The sequence below is a fragment of the Polyodon spathula genome, chromosome 24 (assembly GCF_017654505.1).
Source record: "Polyodon spathula isolate WHYD16114869_AA chromosome 24, ASM1765450v1, whole genome shotgun sequence".
In the NCBI taxonomy this organism is placed as follows: domain Eukaryota; kingdom Metazoa; phylum Chordata; class Actinopteri; order Acipenseriformes; family Polyodontidae; genus Polyodon; species Polyodon spathula.
In genome coordinates this window covers 10,655,655-10,674,768 of record NC_054557.1, presented here as the reverse complement: position 1 = coordinate 10,674,768, position 19,114 = coordinate 10,655,655, and the positions used below count along the sequence as shown (strand labels likewise).

Below are 19,114 nucleotides of genomic sequence, written 5' to 3'. Positions count from 1 at the left end.
GGTGACGTTATTCTGCATGGCTTGTCCATGGTGATTCCAGAGTGTTTATATGCAGGGGAATGGACACTTTGTCACTTCCAATGTAAACACGAGTAACTTATTAGTATCAGCACAATGGTTCAATGCTAAGACAAGTAGTGTTGTAATAGCATGTACATTGTATTTTGTATAATGGACAATATGCATTCAATATAACACTGGTACACAAGTGATTGTTCGAATTACCTTGTCAAAACAAACAGTGTAGACAATATTTAGACAAGGACAAATAATTAGTGAACTAAAAACAACTTTTAATGGAAAAAATACTGCTCAAGGTTTCTATTTGCAATGACATCCAAAACCCGGCGCCAAGGATTATTTACACTGTTGCTAAGTGACCGGGAGGGTTCAGGGTACGTAACCAACCAGAAGAGAGCTTATTAGGATGTGTAATGGCGCCAGGTTACCCGGACAACACTGACAAACGATCGTAGAAAAACCAGAGACAAATAGTTTTTCTTGTAACGGGTTTGGATACATTGGTTATTTTACTGTGCACCAGTGATGGTAAGTTAAAAAAAATACACACAATAATTTAACTTAGTGTTATAATGAAGATCGGCTGTCGTGACTTGTTTTTGTAATTGAAAGTGTACGCGTTACAGCATTGTAGTTGCATTATGTTAAATAACTTAATCGTATTGACAGGTTGTAGTGGAGTTTTTTTTTTTTTTTTTTTTTTTTCAAGACTACAGTTCCAATGCGCTAAAAAAAATAGTCTGAATGTTTTTTTTTTTTTTTTTTTTTTACTTTGTGTTTCGATCATGGCAGCCTGTCAGTGACACAGACTATCCCAACCCAAATATATTAATATTTTCAGGCTTCAATGAGTCTACGACGTAACTTGACCCTTAACCAGCAAAAGAAGTTGATTGCCGAGGAAAGGCGAAAGGAGATCCTCCGTGAAGACCAGATTCAACGCGTTGCCAAGGAGAGATTGTTCGAGGCCAACCTGATGAGTGAGGATCGTCTTGAAAAGAAACGATACGTTAGAAGGGTCCAAGAGGAACAGCGAGAGGCACTAATAGAGGAAGCACTTCATAAGGTATTATTATTATTAATAATAATAATAATAATAATAATAATAATAATAATAATAATAATACTTGCTGTACTTTTTTTTATTATAAATAGGTCATCACAGTTTTAATGAGTTAGGTAAGTATAGCTGGATTGTCTCAATTGAGCAAAGTTATTACCTAAACAGTGTCAATGTACTATTACTGTTTTAATTAGGCAGAGCAAGACCGAATATTAAAAGAAAAGCAGCTTGAGCAAGAAGAGAGGATGGCCAAAGAATTGGCAAGGATAAGCTATGAAAAACTGAAGGATGAAAAAATTAGACAACAAGTGCGGGAGAACAGGTATTTAAAGAAATGCTTAAGAAGGGGTAAATAAGAGTACATTGTTTAATTTAATTTAATTTAATTTACAAATCGATATTGCTATGTACTACTCAGTACAGGAATCCAACATATTCTAATAAAAGTGGTAGTGGAGCAATTTGGCTTGACTTTACATTTTATATGTCCATATATTACCATGTGTAGTTCAATAAATGTGTTTTTTAAATAAGAGAAATACAAAATATGATATATACACAGGAATAAAGAGTAAGTACAGTATTTAAGAAGGTAGTGGGAGGGATTTTTTGTTAATTGTAATTCAGTGCTTGATAAGTTTTATGGTTTTAATAATAATGTTAGTGTACTGATTTATTTTAGGATTTTTTTATTTGTATTATTATTTTTTACACAAATGCAGTTTTGTAAATGTTTTTTTACAGCATAGAACTGCGTGAATTGGAAGGCAAGCTGAAATCTGCTTATCTGAACAGAGAGCGAGCAGCACAGATTGCTGAGAAAGAGGTTTTGAGATATGAGAAAATGGTAAGTTTATACACATTTCTGCATGCACATATCCTGGTATATTACAAGCAGCTTACAAAGTATCTTAAACAGTGCCTCAGAATAGATGTTGGGACAAAACAACTAAAAAGCTTTTGTGTAAATGTTTACTGTAGCTGTTTAGTTTACAAATGAATTTGGTAAGTGGCTATTTGGGACATGTGCAAATAATCAGATTCAAAACAGAGTTGTATCAGTATTTTTACAGCAATATTCAGTTAAGAAATGATCTAATCACTACAGTAAACTACTCATTGGTGGTTTGTTCCACATTTAGTTCTGCTTGAAGACCGCTTCCAAAAAATAACAATTGTGATTAAAGCTCTTAAAGGTGTTTAAATGAAAACCCTGTTTATTTTTCAGAAATCAGAGTCGGAAATTGCCCACAAGATGAAGCTTGAGCATGAAAGAGCCTCAGAAGAGGTGGCGAAGCAAGAGATGAGACACTATGAGGAGACTGTCCGCTATCAGCAGGAGCTGGAGCAGCAGCTTGAGGAGAAGGAGAGAAAGAAACAAGAAGCTTACGAAGAGTTTTTGAAAGAGAAGCTGATGATTGATGAAATTGTTAGGAAAATTTATGATGAAGATCAAATGTAAGTTAAACATGTTTTTTTTGGTTTAAGAAGAGGGTATAACAATAAGTTAATATAAAGTATGTTAATAGCCATATATTTGTTCAACAAAAAAGTTTTTAATTCCCAAATATGATCCCAATACAAATAATAACGAAGGTACACTTATATTATGTACTGTAAATGTAGAATTAGTAATTTAATCTCCTAACTCTCTTTACTCTGCAGGGAAAGACAATTAAAGCTAGAGAAGATGACAGCCACTCAGAGGTATATAGATGAATTCAAGAAACAGGAGGCTGAATGGAGGCGTCTGGAGCGTGAAAGAATGGAAGAGGAGAATAGACGGATCAGGGAGTTTGCCATTTTTCAGCAACGCAGGGAAGAAGATAGAATGGCCAAAGTCAGAGAGAGAGAAGAAACAAAACAATTCCTGCAAAGCAAGGTACCCGTTTTAATTACTACTTCGACTATTGTAGAAGACTGTTTTAGTTTTTTTCGTTTTGTTTTCCTAACCCTCTTTTCTAAACTTAAAGAAATACTAAAATAAACTAGCACTGTTGAGAGTTTTATAATTATGGAATTGTCCAAAATGAAGTTAATAGCGCTTATACTTATATTGAATACTTTATTACCTTAATCCTTTTTAATATTGCTACTGGGAGTGAGTTCAAAGTGGTTTTATGTGCTCATAAAAAATACCATGCTCCTGCTAAAACTGTGTCTACTCCGTGCAGTCGTAACTGATGATAAATATCTTGAATCTCAGCTTGCAGAGAACATGGCAAAAGAGCAGCAGCAGCGTGATGAAATGGATCGGATCAGAGAAGAGCTTTACCTGGAAGAACAAGAAGAAGCTGAAAGACAGAAGGAAATGGTAAGTACCCCACAAGAAAACCTCACTGTCTGAGGGTGAATTGCTGTTTCTTTCTGCATCTTCAACCATAATTGTTTGTGATTAAGGTTTATTAGTCCTATAGACCTGTCAGATGTTTAGTTAGAAGAATAAAAAACTGTACAAATTACATATTTAATAGTCAAAAAGGCTAATGGTAGTGAAGATTCTTTTTGCTAGGGTGTGAGTGTTATTTTATAAGTGAACCTCTGTATATTTTAATGCAACACACATTTAGCGGTCTGTATTTTAAACAGATTGATGTAATCTGAGTAAACTTTTTTTTTTTTTTTTTTTTTTTTTTAAGCAACAAATGGAGAAAACAATCCGTCAGCGCCTGGAGATGCAACAGACCTACCATGAGCAAATAGCCTTCAAACAATTGCGGCAGAAGGTTGAGCAGGAAGAGGAGGAGGCATTTAGACAGATGATGATGGCCAAGTTTGCAGAGGATGACCGCATTGAGCAGATGAATGCCCAAAAACGTCGAATGAAACAACTAGAACACCGCAGATCTGTGGAGAAACTCCTTGAAGATCGACGCCAGCAATTCCTGGCAGACAAGGTAAGAAAGGGTCCTTGTGTTTTAAAGTAGGAATAATCGTCTTCTGTAGGGAATCTTTTAACTGGACCTGGTATTTTAGAATAATTATATTACTTTAAGGCTGAAAACATTTCATATAATTGAAATGTGTGTCTACAGCATAAAGTGCAATAGTGTTGTTTGACAACTATAGCAGATGCATTTAACTTTTTAAAAAATTTAATGTTTTTGTTTTTAATAAGTGGTTCTTCTTGCTCTACAGGAGCGTGAACTCGAAGAAAGAGAAATGGAACAAAGAAGGGATGCCATCCGCCATCAAATCATTGAGGAAGAAAGGCAGAAACTCCTGAAACAGCATGCTACTAAATTGCTTGGTTATCTACCTAAGGTGAGAAGATAAGCACCCTCAGCAAAGCAGAATTGTGCTTAGCTAGGGAGACCATGGGGGATATATTGGAGACGGACATCTGTCTGCATGTATGATGCACTAGTTTTATACATATCTAGACGACCACTTATGGGTCAGGCTATGATTAGTGGGGATGATTTGTGACAAAGTGGGTGCCCATGTTGTCTATGTCACAGACTGGCCCCTGTGATCAGAGACGGCTCCAATTTCAAATGTGAAGAAATTTACCAAGAACATTCCTCTGTTCGGTTATGGAGAGTATGAGTATCTAGATGTATATAATGAGTCTGTGAGAATTTTTATTTTATAGAGAATTATCGACAGCACCTCCAGGTGCTTAATTGATTTTGTTGATGCATACATATAGTAGGTACCTACCAATTGAATGCTTGCATATTGGACCACAGTAACATTTCTTTAATCTTGTAAATGAAGACTAAAGTAAAGGTTCACAGCTATTGTGACATGCTGCAGCAACACAAAGTACAGTGAAGCATTGTGATTGTTTGTGTACATTATATCTAGATACAGGTTAGCTAATGAAATACTAAGATTTTCTGACTAGTGATGCATTTACACTTTCAAATGTTCTTGTTTCAGGGTATATTCAAAGGTGATGAAGACCTTAACCTTTTTGATGAAGACTTTCGAACAAATTTCCAAAAGAGCAAAGTAGATTTTTCAGATGATGGTTGGGATTACAAATAATGCCTGTAACAAGCGTTGTTTTAGGTTTGCCACTAGATGTCAGTCTTGTGCAATAATCTCTCTTACAGTTTGATGATTTACATTAAAATGTTATTTCACAAAGCTTATGTTTTTCTTTTGTTTATATAATTAGCTAAATATTAATTATATTGAATGTGTACCTTGACTCTCCTTATTAAATCTGTTTTCATATAGTAGTAATTTTAAAACGCTTTACTGTGTGTCCTTTTTATGTGAGGTTATTAATAAAACATTTAAGTAATATACATTTTGTTTGTTGTTACTAGTGATAAATGATGATGTGGGATATTTTGACTTTCCTACCATTTGGTCAGTTGCAGTGAACTTGACAATGTAGTCTGTACTGTTGAGTGCTAGCTGGTATGGTGCAATCTGCAGATCATCTTCAGCTCTGTACTATCTTAGTACAAATTACAACGAAAAAATATAGGGAACATAAATATAAGTACAGACCTCAGGGTTAACGTAATCATTTCATAATTTAAATTTGTTTGTGTGTGTGTGTGGTTGGAGGGGGGGTTTGGGGTGGCAGCAAGTACCTGCAAATAGTGTTGGGACAGGGGAGAAAGAGGAGTGCTGCCTTCGAGCACTGGAGATTTTAAATATTTTACAGTTCCATGTGAAAATTTATAGCTGCATTTACAGTATGTTTTCAAATAAAACATTTTAAATAATATTAAGTTACCCTTTCAGCACTGAAGACAGTGAGAGATGTGTCGATCCAATTTTTATAACACTCAATGTGAAGACATTCAGTACTTGACTGTTGAAAAGAATTTGCTAGAAATTAGGGAAATGGAGTAGTTCGAGAGAGCAGTTGCAGTTGCAAAACTTTCTTTTTAGTACTAGTCAATGAACTACAGCGGACAGGCTAAGTAGATAGGCAGATAAGCCTAAGTATCAGTAGATAACAGGTGGAATTTAAATTAATGTAAATTAACATCAAATTACTTTATTTGACTATCCCTTTCAGAATTATGGTAAACAAAATGGATATTTGCTTTGTTTTAATGTTTTAAAAATAGAGGCATTCTTTTCATAAGAGTAACATATTACTACAGCTTAGTTAAATAATTTTATAATCCTCTAGGGGGCAGACAATTTACAAATTGAGAACCTCTTCAAACCTATCTGCAGACAATGTTGAAACGTTTGATTTGTTACAATTGAAATTTATCCTGCAGACAATCATTAGTACTTGCATCCATACTAACCACAGGATCATCCCCAGTTAGTATGCTACTTTTAGTTTGTTGCAATTGACCAACTGAGTTCAAACATCTCTGCACATTACTTTGAACACACCATATTAACACCCCACAAGTGGATCCAGAGGAGTTGAAATGAATATATTGTCCATTGGGTTGAATTTCCCTATTATCCTATACCTAGTGCTTGTCTCAGGATGAGGCCTGGTGCAAAAACAATATAGTGGAACTTTAGGCTTAACACGAAAGCACATGAAATGCCAGTATCTGAGCTTAAATCAGGTCAATCTGCATTTGAAAGTAGGATCACAACACCCACATAATGCAGTTGCAAGCACTTGATGGTGAATGATTTGCAGGCTCCGTGATCAGCTGTTTCATAGCAGCCAGGTTAATCAGCATGGCTGAAACAGCTGCCCATACCCACGCTGTTGCTATCCTGCCTGGTTGCTCTTTTTTTTTTCTTCACCTAGGAATATTTAATTAACATTTTTGATTGAGATTGTTTTAATTACTATAAAGAAGAAAAAAAAAATTGTGAGGTTTCTAAAATGTTTTAATAATTCAAAGCACAAAATAAAAAGGAGCACAAACAATTAGTAATGGAATGTAAAGAGCACTTATCAGACAACATATTCTACTATACAAAATATAAAGTTTAGAAGCTGCATTCTAGTTTTAAAATGACAACTGAAAATTTCAGGAATCGCATCACAGTGTCATTTCTGAAATACACGTCTGAAATGTGTGGTTTATTTCAGTACAGACTGCATTCTAGTATACACCATTTAAAAGTCAAGGTTTATTTATTTTTGGTCAGATCATGTTTAACCAGCTGTAGTCATGTTGTACACTATGATTTTCCCCATTCCAGGGCTTTCATAAATTCCTCTTCAGTAAAAGAGAGCATCTTGGCAGCTTCAATGTGCATCTGCAAAAAACAAAACAAAAAACAGGTGAAATGTATTTTACATCACATTCTTCGACCTTTTCTGTACTTCCACCCTTGGGGCAGCTGGATAGTGCCCAATATAGTAAATCCTGTATTAAAATTTCACTAAAAAAAGTTATCTGAAGTATTACATTTACCCAGTGCTCAAGTGTAAACATTAAGGTTGGGAATGTTGTCCCTGTAGTCTGTAATGCTATTGCAGTAAGATTGTACTGAAAGCATTATTTTCATGATAACCCATATTTGAAAACTGGGTTTACTTGAGAAAAGAGTGGGCAAGTCAACCTTATTTAGCACTACAAAATGAACTCTCTTCATTTATACTCTGCCACTGTTGTATTGCCCTCGAGAGGACAACAGACGTGCCTGTCAGTAATGTATGCTGACGCACTAGCACTCGGCCCACCTAACAAATCTTTCAGGATTTCACTGACTGTGAAACTCCTCATTAGCCTGCCTTACCTTTTGTCTTTTTAAAATGTCTATGAGTTTAAGTTGTTTCTTAAATCCTGTCATCAATTCTGTTTTCTGTTTCTCCAGCTTCTTATTTTCTGCCTTTAGCTGTTCAATTTTCTGATGCTCCAGACTGGCAGAATCCTTTAAACAAAATTGAATAAATTATTATTATTGTCTTGATAAGAGTATACAATGTTGTGCGAGTGACTAACAGAGGTTCATAAACTGAAAATGTAACATTTGTAACATTGGATAAGGGGTTTATCCCTTCAAGAAATGCTACCCCTGGATTTTATAAGAGTAATTTACAGAGCTAAGGAATCCCCCTGATTTCATCAAGCATCTATGTTTAAAAGGTAACTCTAATGAAAAAAACTGCAATACAATCCAGTTGACTCCTAACTAAATCACCAACATCAAATTACTGACAGTCCAGGACTTTTTGATGATCAAACGTGTGTATTCAGATAACCCCATCACCAAACAATTCAGGTCTTGCCATTGGTCTAATACAGACATACCAGTGTAACAACTAATTTTCATGAAACGGTCCTATGCTGTGTATACAGACAGTGACAAAAAGTGAAACTGCTTAAAACCTGCAATTATAGAACTTTAATACAAAAAGGCCTTCAGCACTGGGCATATGCAAGATCAACAGTGTTCCCACATTTAACTAAAATATGTAACTTATCTAGTAATACATGTTACACATAAGTCTTCTTTGTCTAGGTGTCGTGCTATGCAAGATAAACCCACAAATCTCTGCTAATGTACCTCAACTTCGACCTAAAGGACCACTCCAGCAACTGAAGCCTGGGTGTCTCCTCAGAAAGTGGCTTTTGTTGCGGATATACAATATGAAGCCAACATAACCCTACCATTTGTGTGTGTTAATAAAAAACAATATCAAGATTATACTAGTAGTGGTTGGTTACTTGTCTGTACCCATGTCTAAATGTGTCAAAGCAGCCTTTTCACAATAGCATATTTGCTTGCCTCAATATACCATCACAACCTTTCTTACCAATCAGATAACTTGCAGTATATTACGATACATTTCTGATTTCAGTAATGTATGAAATGAAACTAGTTTAGGATAAGTGAGACTAGGAAAAAAAAGATGTATAGGTGACATTTACATCTGAAATACCTTGCTGCTTTGCTTCATTCTGTTCAGCTCCATTTTGTATCTTTCTGCCTCCTCTGCTGCTCGGTTCAGACGGACCTCAGTGGCGCTGTGATTGGTCACAGTCTGCTTTTGTACTCTCTTCAGTCCTTCCAGTTCCTATTGATGCAAAAAACAGAACACAAAAACAATTGTAAAAGTGGTTACATCAGCAGTGTTAGAAAAGTATGAACATTGAGGAAAAGACCATTGGTACTTTCACTGAATTATTTCTAAAAACAAAAAGAGGACCTACCAAAAGCATTTAAGAAATTATACTGAAACTGAATTAAAAAAAAAAAAAAAAAAAAACAGGAATAATTTACCAATTGAAGTAAAAGATCTGAAAATCTGTTTTTCAGAGATAAGGAAAATTCATTTGCCACACTCCTGTCCTTGAAGTAGTTCACAGTACACAAGTAAGCAGCTGAATTGTGTAGCACCTTGAATAAAATATTAATTGATGGCTACATAGTAAAAACCAAATTCAGTATCTATTGTTCATAATCTAGGTATTGGCGACCTTAGTTTCCATTGCACTTTTAAGTGGAGCGACTTCCTGAAGTACTCTTACCCCTTGCCGTGATAGAGGAAAAAAATGATGTCACCTTGCCACCTGCCAAGGCTCACTGTGTTTTTATTTTATTTTTTTTTAAGGAGAACACCTACATTCTGAAATATTGGTTGTTTTGTGGTTTAAAACCTTTTTTTTTGTTTTGTTTTTGTAAGGGGATGTTGTACTTGTGCAAATTCCACCCACTGTTGTGTACTGTACTTCATGAAGTGAATCTCTTTTTACCCTCTCCAAAACAAGTAATTTTAAAAACCTTCCTCTAATCCGGATACTAATAGATTAGCATATATACATTAGTCTGCTTCCTTAAAGATAAATGCATATCAAAGAAAGAGTACTGCACAATTATAAAATGTTTTTGTTTGGTAAAGTCTGCATTGATAAGAATATCAAAAAACACAATTGTAAAAAGCATATCATATCTAAAACCCCACTGTACGTTTTTAAAAGGGCCTGTAAACAAAGTGCATCAAGATTAAAAATGTGGTAACAATTTTATAAAAGCAACTCTTCCACGCCTTTTAAAGTTAATATTCCTGCATGGAAAAGATGTGAAGCTGAAACAATATGAATCTGACTGATGAACACAACTAAAATAAGCTGGCATATGTTTGATACCACAATATTGCACAGTTTTAATTCTTCAGTAATACACATGTATATTTTCTTACTAGTACTTGAAATAGTAGCTCAAGCTTTATTTATTTATTTCTGCTTTTAATTAATTATCTTCTATTGTGCAATATCAAAAAAACATGTATTAATTCAGTGTTGCTTAAACTGCACAGATAATAGGAAGTAGCACACAGTTATTAAATCAAAGGCACATACTTAATTTAAATTGCAAGGTGTAAAACATGACATTGATTTAACATTGTCCATGCCCATCCCAAAGACGCTGCAAGTAAAGGTACTATATAATGCCACTGTGAAGAAAGATTAATAGCTTTATAATTAAATAACCAGCGACATGTGCAATGCAAATCTGCAAAAACAGTATGCACCCCCAACCCCCTCACTCCAAGGGTAATCCTTCAAGCGGAACCTGCTGTTAGATCCATTGCCCCACCCTATGTCAAGGCCAGGGCAACATCAGACAGGGATTTCTCTGAATTCCAAAGATATCCGTCACAAGCAGAAGTGCTGCGTTATCACCAGCTGCAGCCGGGGTTCAGTTTACAGAGCCAAGCTAATCATATTAACGAGGCCATGCCAGGCATCCCTTCTCTCAAGGGTTTTATTTCAGCTCTCATCAACAGTTGTCTATACTTTCTAGAATGAAGAGCTTCTAAAACACAGGGCATATGAGAAGATACATGACCACTCTGAACATAAAAACAAATACCAGGGATGGGACCTAGTAAAAAGCACCCAAGTCAGTGACAGAGGTGTGTGCAACACAGATAGTCACAGGGAATGAGAAAAACAGAGTGGGGACCTTGACAAGTGCTCTCTGTACAACCATTTTCATCCAAACTGCCCTAAGCTAATGGGATTTTTGGGAGGGCTATACTTACAATCCAAGTAAGAGAGGGCATTGAGTAAAAGAGGTTCTCTTGTGTATTCTCAATGTGCAACTACAGCAAACTTGCACAGTGATTCAACAATTTTCATCTAAAATATTTATATTGTCATACGAACACCTCTTTTCTAAAATGGTATACCTTCTGCAAAGCAGTGAGCTGTTGCTGTAATCCATCACATTTTCTGTTGCTGTCCTCTGCTAAAGTTTTGTATTTGTCAATCTGGGTTTGCTGAATATTTGTTGTTCGTTGCAACCTGGACCGGTCTTCCTCCAGCTCTTTGACTTTGCTGCTTAAACTGTTGTTCTCGTCATCCTAAAAAAGATACAATTACAACCTTTCAAATAAATAAATTTTACACACACACACACACAAGTTTGTGTTTGATACTTAATTAATTTATTTATTAAAGAAAGTTATGGCCACCGTGTGAAAAATTGCCCCCTAGACTCAATAACTGGTTACGCCTCCTTTAGCAGCAATAACTGCAACCAAATGCTTCCTTATTGATCAGTCTCTCACAGCGCTGTGGAGGAACTTTGGTCTACTCCTTCATACAGAACTGCTTCAACTCAGTGACATTTGTAGGTTTTCAAGCATAAACTGCTTGTTTCAGGTCCTGCCACAACATCTCAATGGGGTTTAGGTCTGGACTTTGACTAGGCCGTTGCAAAACTTTAAATTTGATTCTGATGTAGACTTGCTTGTGTGTTTCAGATCATTGTCTTGCTGCATGACCCAGCTTCTCTTCAGCTTCAGCTCACGGACGGGTGGCCTGACATTCTCCTGTAGAATTCTCTGATACAGAGCAGAATTCATGGTTCCTTCAATGATGGGAATGTCGTCCTAATGCAGCAAAGCATACCCAAATCATGACACTACCACCACCAAGCTTGACCGTTGGTATGAGGTTCTTACTGTGGAATGCAGTGTTTGGTTTTTGCCACACATAACAGGGCCCATGTTGGCCAAAAAGTTCCACTTTTGACTCATCTGTCCATAGGACATTGTTCCAGAACTCTTGAGGATCATCCAGGTGCTTTGGCAAACTTGGGACGAGAATTCACGATGTTCTTAGTGAGCAGTGGTTTCTGCCTTGCTATTCTGCAATGAATCCCATTTTTGCCCAGAGTCTTTCTGATGGTGGAGTCATGAACACTGGCCTTCGCTGAGGTGAGAGAGGCCTGCAGATCTCTGGATGTTGTTCTAGGGTTCTTTGTGACTTCCTGGACGATTTTACGCCTTGCTCTTGGAGAGATTTTGGCAGGACGGCCACTCCTGGGAAGATTCACTACTGTCCCAAACCTTCTCCATTTGGAAAATATGGCTCTGACTGTGGTTTGGTGGAGCCCCAGAGCCTTAGAAATGGCTTTGTAACCCTTTCCAGACTGATAGGCATCAACAACTTTTTTCTGGAGGTCTCAGGAATTTCTTTCGATCGTGGCATGATGTCCTTCTAGAATCTGTGTGCTGACAAATTGACTCTGATGGTAATATCCAAAGTTAGTCAGATTTATATTGGGCAGGGCTGGCCCAAATCAGGCCTGATTGTTAACCAAAGTATTCAAACAGCTGACCCTAACTAGCCCTTTAATTTGGGTTGAGTTAACCAGGAGGGCAATAACTTTTTTACACCCAAAGATTGCATATTTGATTACCTTGCACACCAAACAAATGAAAGAAGCACCAAAGTTTGGTGTCATTTTTTCTCTCAGACTCCCTCTATATACTACTACAATCCACAAAAAGATCTGACCAAATTCAGTGTGAAAAATGTGCAAAAATGCAGACAATCAGACAGTGGGCAAATACTTTTTCTGTGTGTGTGTGTGTGTGTGTGTCTCTCTCTCTCTCTCTCTCTCTCTCTCTCTCTCTCTCTCTCTCTCTCTCTCTCTCTCTCTCTATATATATATATATATATATAATTGCACTAGTACATAAGACCAACATATATCAACCAAAAAACTAATACCTACTAGAAAAATAGCAATGCTGTTTATGGACTAGCCTGTGAAAAATGTGATGAAATAAAATATGTTGGAGATACTGGAACAACTTTATATAAAATAATTCAGAACCACCTTTCATTAATTAAAAATAAAAAAAATGAATGAACCAATAGTACAGCACTTCACCAGTCAAGGACATGACATAAACGATATAAAGTTTGTAGCATTATAACAGCTAAAATTAGACAATGCGACATATAGAAGAATAAAAGAAAGCAATTGGATAAATAGACTGAACACGATTATGCCAGTGGGAATCAACAGAAAAGAATTAACTAATTAACACCAATAAATATATAACATTTAAATAAATAAATAAACAAACAAAACTCATTCAAAAGATGTGCATGCTGATGCGCTGGGGAGGGCAAATCTTGGCTGATCCTCAAGCCAGCACTCCATTATAATATAAATATAAGTTTATATAAAATAATGTTAATTAGAATTAATACAGATTCAAAGATAGAAGTAAAAATGATGTTACTATATATAAAACACTATTACATCAAGTAAGAATAAATCTTTGACTATAAACCATAACAAGTAGTTGTCATGCCGTCAAAAAAAACTTATAAATACCTCAAATGCTTTTATTCACACATGTTCCATTGAGAAAGATATGTATAACATATCGAAACATTGGGCAGCTGGCTCTTTGAGCTAAAAAATATATATATCACGTTTTTTTACTTTTTTTAAAGCTATGCACCAAAGTCCTCTCCCATTGTGTATGTTCACTGAACTGAGTAGAGTTTTTTTCAGTTAGAGTTCTTTAAAATTCATTTGGATTTTCCCTTTGGAGGGTAAAGCCAAACTGTCCTGCCAATTGTGACTTCAAACTTTGGTTATTATGTCTTTAAGAAGATGTCTTCTAGGTATTATTAGGTTTTTGGTTTTAAAATTAGATCTAACCAATGAATAAAAAATAGGACAAATGAAAGGGAAGCAATAAATGTGAAGACGGCTTTAAATTGGAAGTTCAGTCTTACCTTCTTGTTAATCTCGTTAGCAAGCCTGTTGAGTTCTTCTTGCATGACTCGCAGCTTTGCTTTAAGAAATCGAATCTGAGCCTCTGTAAATTTAAATGGAATTTATGCAAAAAAAATGGTATACTTTTTCAAACTAGATGAGCAATTTTCTGATAAAGAATATACTCTATGTCCTAAGGAATTACTTAAAGCAAACTCTCATAAATCATAAAGCTTTCCGCATTGTGAATGGATGAAATGAAGGGAATACTGCAATCATGCCAAGGAATACATACCCGAGCCCATTTCAATGCCAACACTGGGTATGACATCATCCTCTGCATCGTCAGCTATGGCATCTTCCTCTAGTTGTCCTTCAATTTTGTTAATAGTCTTTGCCAGGGAGAAATCAGCAAAGTCCTCAAGGACTGCTACATCATCAGCATTATGTATTTCTGCTGTTCTGGATTTTGTACAAATAAATACTTCACTTTATGTGGGACGGAGTTAGGCAAAGCAGTGTAGTGGTGAATCACAATACATACAGTACCTCTTTTTTTCTAAATCATTTTTTGTATTATTTATTCATTCTTGCGCCCAAGAAAGTTAACTGTTCCTTAAATGAAATTCACCATCTAGTAACACTGGCTAATCTAGCTGTGCCTTTTTTTAACACATTGATAATTTCAAAAATTGTTTATTAGCATCAAAACTAATAAATTTAAACGTAAGCCATACAAAATTAAAGTAGACTCTTGTCTCAACTGGTATGAAGCTGTAAGAAATCTGGGGATTTTTTAAAAATTCAGAAATGTTTTTTTTCAAATTTATTATTAGATGCAGAGGGAAATCCTAAAATGTTAAGACAAAAAGAACCACATAAAAATAGTTTGTTATTTGCATAAATCAATTACCAACAACACAGTCAGAACTACACTTTACATCTTATTGAGTTCAGTATTTCCTCTCAGTCTATCATTTATACAGTAAATTCAGTTTATAACATATTTTTGCTCAAAATCAAATTACGATCTTACCAAACTCGAGAAATGCACCAGGTCTGCTCTAGAAAGGCCAATCACTTGAATTGTACAGTTATACTGAAATGCCAACATCTTAAATATTAACATTTTCAACAAAAGATAACTTTAGGAGACACGTAATTAAGTATAAGAGCAGGAAATACCCCTATCAAATAGGACCATATTCAGACTGCTCTGCGGTTTCATTAATAAGGACCCCTTGTCTCGGAGTTTGGTGAAACAGTTATGGCCCTCTGATTTTTAAAGGGTCACATTTGTATTCATATGTATTGCTCTGTGTTTTTTTTTTTGTAGTGTAAGTTTTGTTTTGTTTTAACAACATATTTGTAATATTATATATTATACTATGATCAGATTTCCACAAAACGTAGTTTAGTTCATTTTTAAAGATAGTTGAATAGCACTACGTTACAGTAGAGAAATACTGTATCTCACTTACAGTTCGTGCTTCTTAATAATAATAGGTAGAATGAAAAAAAAATGTAAAAGGAAAGCAAGTCGAGCTCATTGTACTACCTGGATTGGGTAAAACAATAAGCTATACATTTAACACCTGCTTTATTAGATACTGGGGAAAAAAACAACAACAAAAAACTCACTTTGATACTTTCTTGATTCTGTTTCCTGATGGTGGTCTGTTCTGACCTGTAGATTTTGAGCTGGTCTTATTCAATGCCTGACCATGGGAAAAAGATTTGTCATACTGTACTATTATTGCTAGGGACAAGGAACAAGGATTCTCCAAACATCAAGTGCCCTTCATGCAATCGGGATGACTAAGATTTTTACTAAGATAGCTTTATAAAATTTTATATTTTTATAAATCACTTATAACTAAAACACTGATAAATATCATAACTTGTTTACCCATAACCTGTGAAAAATAGAAATGTAGTACAATTTTAAATACTGAATTAGAAACATATTAAAAATTAATTTGTGCATATTAATGTATTCAAAGACTTTTTTCAATACTCTTAATTTGGTTTATGTTAAATTCACAATAATGCAATTAAATGAGCTCTATTTTAAAAACAAAGGCCTGCTTTCATAGACTTACTCTTCAGCCATTTGCAACTATGCCAGTCACTGTTAATACTGTTATTAATAAGTGCTGTGTGTGTTATGGGCTCACGTGTCTGTCTGGGATTTCACACTAGCAGGTATGTTTTACCCTCTTGGCGAACGACAACCAATTCTTTATAGTTTTTTATCTCTCCTTACACATGCAGACTACTGTATCTTAAGAAGTATATTAAAAACAGTAAATATCCTATACCTTTGCACTGGGTTGTTTTGTAGACTTTATGCTTGGTCCATCAGAATGAAATAGATTTCTAGATAAAAAAAAAAAACACATTTAAAATTTCAGGACACAGAGCTTTCACAAAGCTTAGATGAAAATACTACAGAAATATTATGTGTGTAAATTATCCTATACCGCCTTAAAAAAAAAACATGGCCTTAGATAAACACATTATCCAAATTGTATAGATATCGGTTGCGTAAACCATATTTTATTTTCATCTCTTAAAATAATTCTCGTTCAATTTGGGTTCTGTAAACACAAATACAACATAAATGGAGATATAAAACAATTATGAAAAAATAGTTTCACTAGAAAAAAATCACTGGCAAGATTTATAAAAAAATCAAAGGAAACATTTTGAAATGTTTGCTCTATATATATATATATATATATATATATATATATATATATATATATATATATATATATAGAGAGAGAGAGAGAGAGAGAGAGAGAGAGAGAGAGAGAGAGAGAGAGAGAGAGAGAGAGAGAGAGAGAGAGAGAGAGAGAACTAGATTTTCCACTTTATCCCACACCCTTTCTAAACTCTATGATGCAGGCCTTCCTGGCATGTGAAGGCCTGACCCTTCAAAATCAGCCAGATAAACAGCCTCAAAGGCAGGTAGTTGACACACATCTGTTTCCTATACTGATTGAGTGTCCGCCCAAGAATGAGTGGTCGGTCCTCAAAACTGAAGAAACACACATACACACACACACTAAAAAAAGTTTTTTTTTTTTAGTTGTGACTAATGTTATTTTTCTAATTTCAACAGGATTTGTGACCTTGGTTTAATCCAACATACTTAAGATGTCTTATCATAATCATTATGCTTTGGAAAATTATATCAGAATCATTACCTGAAATCCTCATCGTCATCTTCAAAGCCAACATCAAGATGGGAAGAAATTGGTCTTGACAGTACTTCCTCTTGTTCCCTCTGGAGGACAAAGAAACCGATATTAGCATATTATTATAATCTTCACTGTAAACGTCCTTTAAATTTGAAGAAGTAACAAACCCATCTCATTCACGCCTTCGCTTCTTACCATGACTTCTTCAGCCTGACGAACCAGTTCAGCTGTCCTCGCTTCCAGCTCTGCATTTAGACGCCTGGAAAATGAACATAGTTATTACCTTAATACAATGGAGATAAAATAAACTATAACGACATTACATGTTTCACAACTGAAACTGGTTCAAAATGCTATTTTCCTACTTGTATTCTTCTTCCTTGGCCAGCAAATCTGCTTGTGGTGGTTTCTTTACCGGCGCTGATGTAGGTCGACTAAGAGGTCTGGTAGACACAGAGTTTTCAGTCCTGGCAGACAAAGGTTTCTTTATCCAAGGGCACAGAAAAGGGTGAAAAAAAAAATTAACAAATGTAATGTAATGTAATGTTCCCTAAATATAAAAATAGTATACCTTCCCCTTTATAGCTGATAGTTGATGGCATACAGCCTACATAAACATGTACAAAGCATGTGTACATTTATGTACTACTAGGTAACACATACAGTATATTCATGTATAAATTAATAAATACATTGGTCTTGTTTAGTGTTCAAGAGAAATAGGAACATAAACAATTATGCAGAATATTAATATTATTCTATCTATCTAAATCTTAATTTAATCCATAAATGAAAATAATTATTCCAAGTTATGTTTTCAACATATTAAAAACCGATTAAACATAAATAAAGCAGAATAATAGACCCGATTTTTTATTTTTTTTTTAAATAGCAACGCTTCCACATAAAGCAGAATATGTAGTAACGTATTATTGATTTGTTTGAACATTATCTAAAAGACTATTTAACAGACATAGCGGCGTTAACGTAAATCAAGCTTACTGGTGAAGTTTAGCGGCATATATTTAAATATTGCTTTTTTAAAATGTTTACCTTTTGCAAGGTCGATCTCCTGTTTGTTTCCGCCATTATTCAGTGCATTAAAAAAAGCGTCAGCGTTGCTTGGAAACCGCAAAAACTGTAGCCTCGCAGCCTGTAGACGTCACCAATCCCACGTTCTTTTTGCAAGAAACTCTCGCGACAAAGCAAATGGCAACTGGCCTGCATTTCTTCCAAAAACATGAAATGCTTTACGCAAAAACAACTTGCTATAAAGGTTCTCACACAAGGGTTCATTAAAGAAGTGCTACCCGAGGTTAATGTCTATTTTCAAATGGTATTGAATTTTAATTGATCAATTTATTAGTCATGCACTGGTTCAATACTGTGGCTACTTGTGCGTTACATGTTATTACATGTTTGATCACTTAATTAAATAATAAATGCCCGGAATATGTGCTGAATATGGTTGGGGTGAGATACCACGGTGCATTATTTACATGAACATTATATAAATGCAACCTCTAGTTGTATGGTTCTTGTAGTCTTGTTTGGCAAATGTCTATGATTTATTATAATTAACATTTAGCATAATTCTAAATCCACTACAGATATCGTTAAGGCTATTTAATAAAAGGGAAGTTTTCCTATAATTCGACTGAATAGTGAATAGAGGTCCCTGCAGGACAGTTTAGGTGCATCGTGGATTCATGAGACAAACATTCCATCCTCAAAAACAGCAACCCTGCTCCACCTTTTTATTTTAAAGGTCCTCAAACGAAATGCATCGAGCAAAATTCAGTATATGCATGATATATTGATAAAAAGCATGCCTTTGTTATTATAAGTGGTCATTTATATTTTTGTTTTTATACTGTAGCGGTTTTAATAATAGACACCATCACACTGACACCTGCAATCAACATAAACGTTACATTTTTGAGGTGGAGAT

General features: G+C 35.1%; 2 protein-coding genes across 2 annotated transcripts; one reads left to right on the top strand and one right to left on the bottom strand.

Moving 5' to 3' along the window:
* Positions 1-440: 440 nt before the first annotated feature.
* LOC121299222 (meiosis-specific nuclear structural protein 1-like) lies at positions 441-5,274 on the top strand. Its single transcript, XM_041226868.1, has 10 exons — positions 441-549; positions 863-1,087; positions 1,279-1,406; positions 1,829-1,931; positions 2,313-2,542; positions 2,750-2,966; positions 3,291-3,398; positions 3,724-3,981; positions 4,223-4,348; positions 4,970-5,274. The coding sequence occupies exons 1-10, from the start codon at positions 547-549 to the stop codon at positions 5,075-5,077; spliced, it is 1,506 nt and encodes a 501-aa protein (XP_041082802.1). The 5' UTR covers positions 441-546; the 3' UTR covers positions 5,078-5,274.
* Positions 5,275-6,850: 1,576 nt separating this feature from the next.
* On the bottom strand, positions 6,851-19,065 carry LOC121298925 (testis-expressed protein 9-like). Its single transcript, XM_041226251.1, has 12 exons — positions 18,217-19,065; positions 17,529-17,647; positions 17,359-17,422; positions 17,170-17,249; positions 16,279-16,336; positions 15,599-15,675; positions 14,253-14,419; positions 13,978-14,060; positions 11,121-11,294; positions 8,868-9,002; positions 7,721-7,855; positions 6,851-7,237 (listed from the first exon to the last, which is right to left on the bottom strand). Exons 1-12 carry the CDS (start codon positions 18,250-18,252, stop codon positions 7,160-7,162), a joined length of 1,206 nt encoding a protein of 401 aa, XP_041082185.1. The 5' UTR covers positions 18,253-19,065; the 3' UTR covers positions 6,851-7,159.
* Between the last annotated feature and the right edge of the window lie 49 nt (positions 19,066-19,114).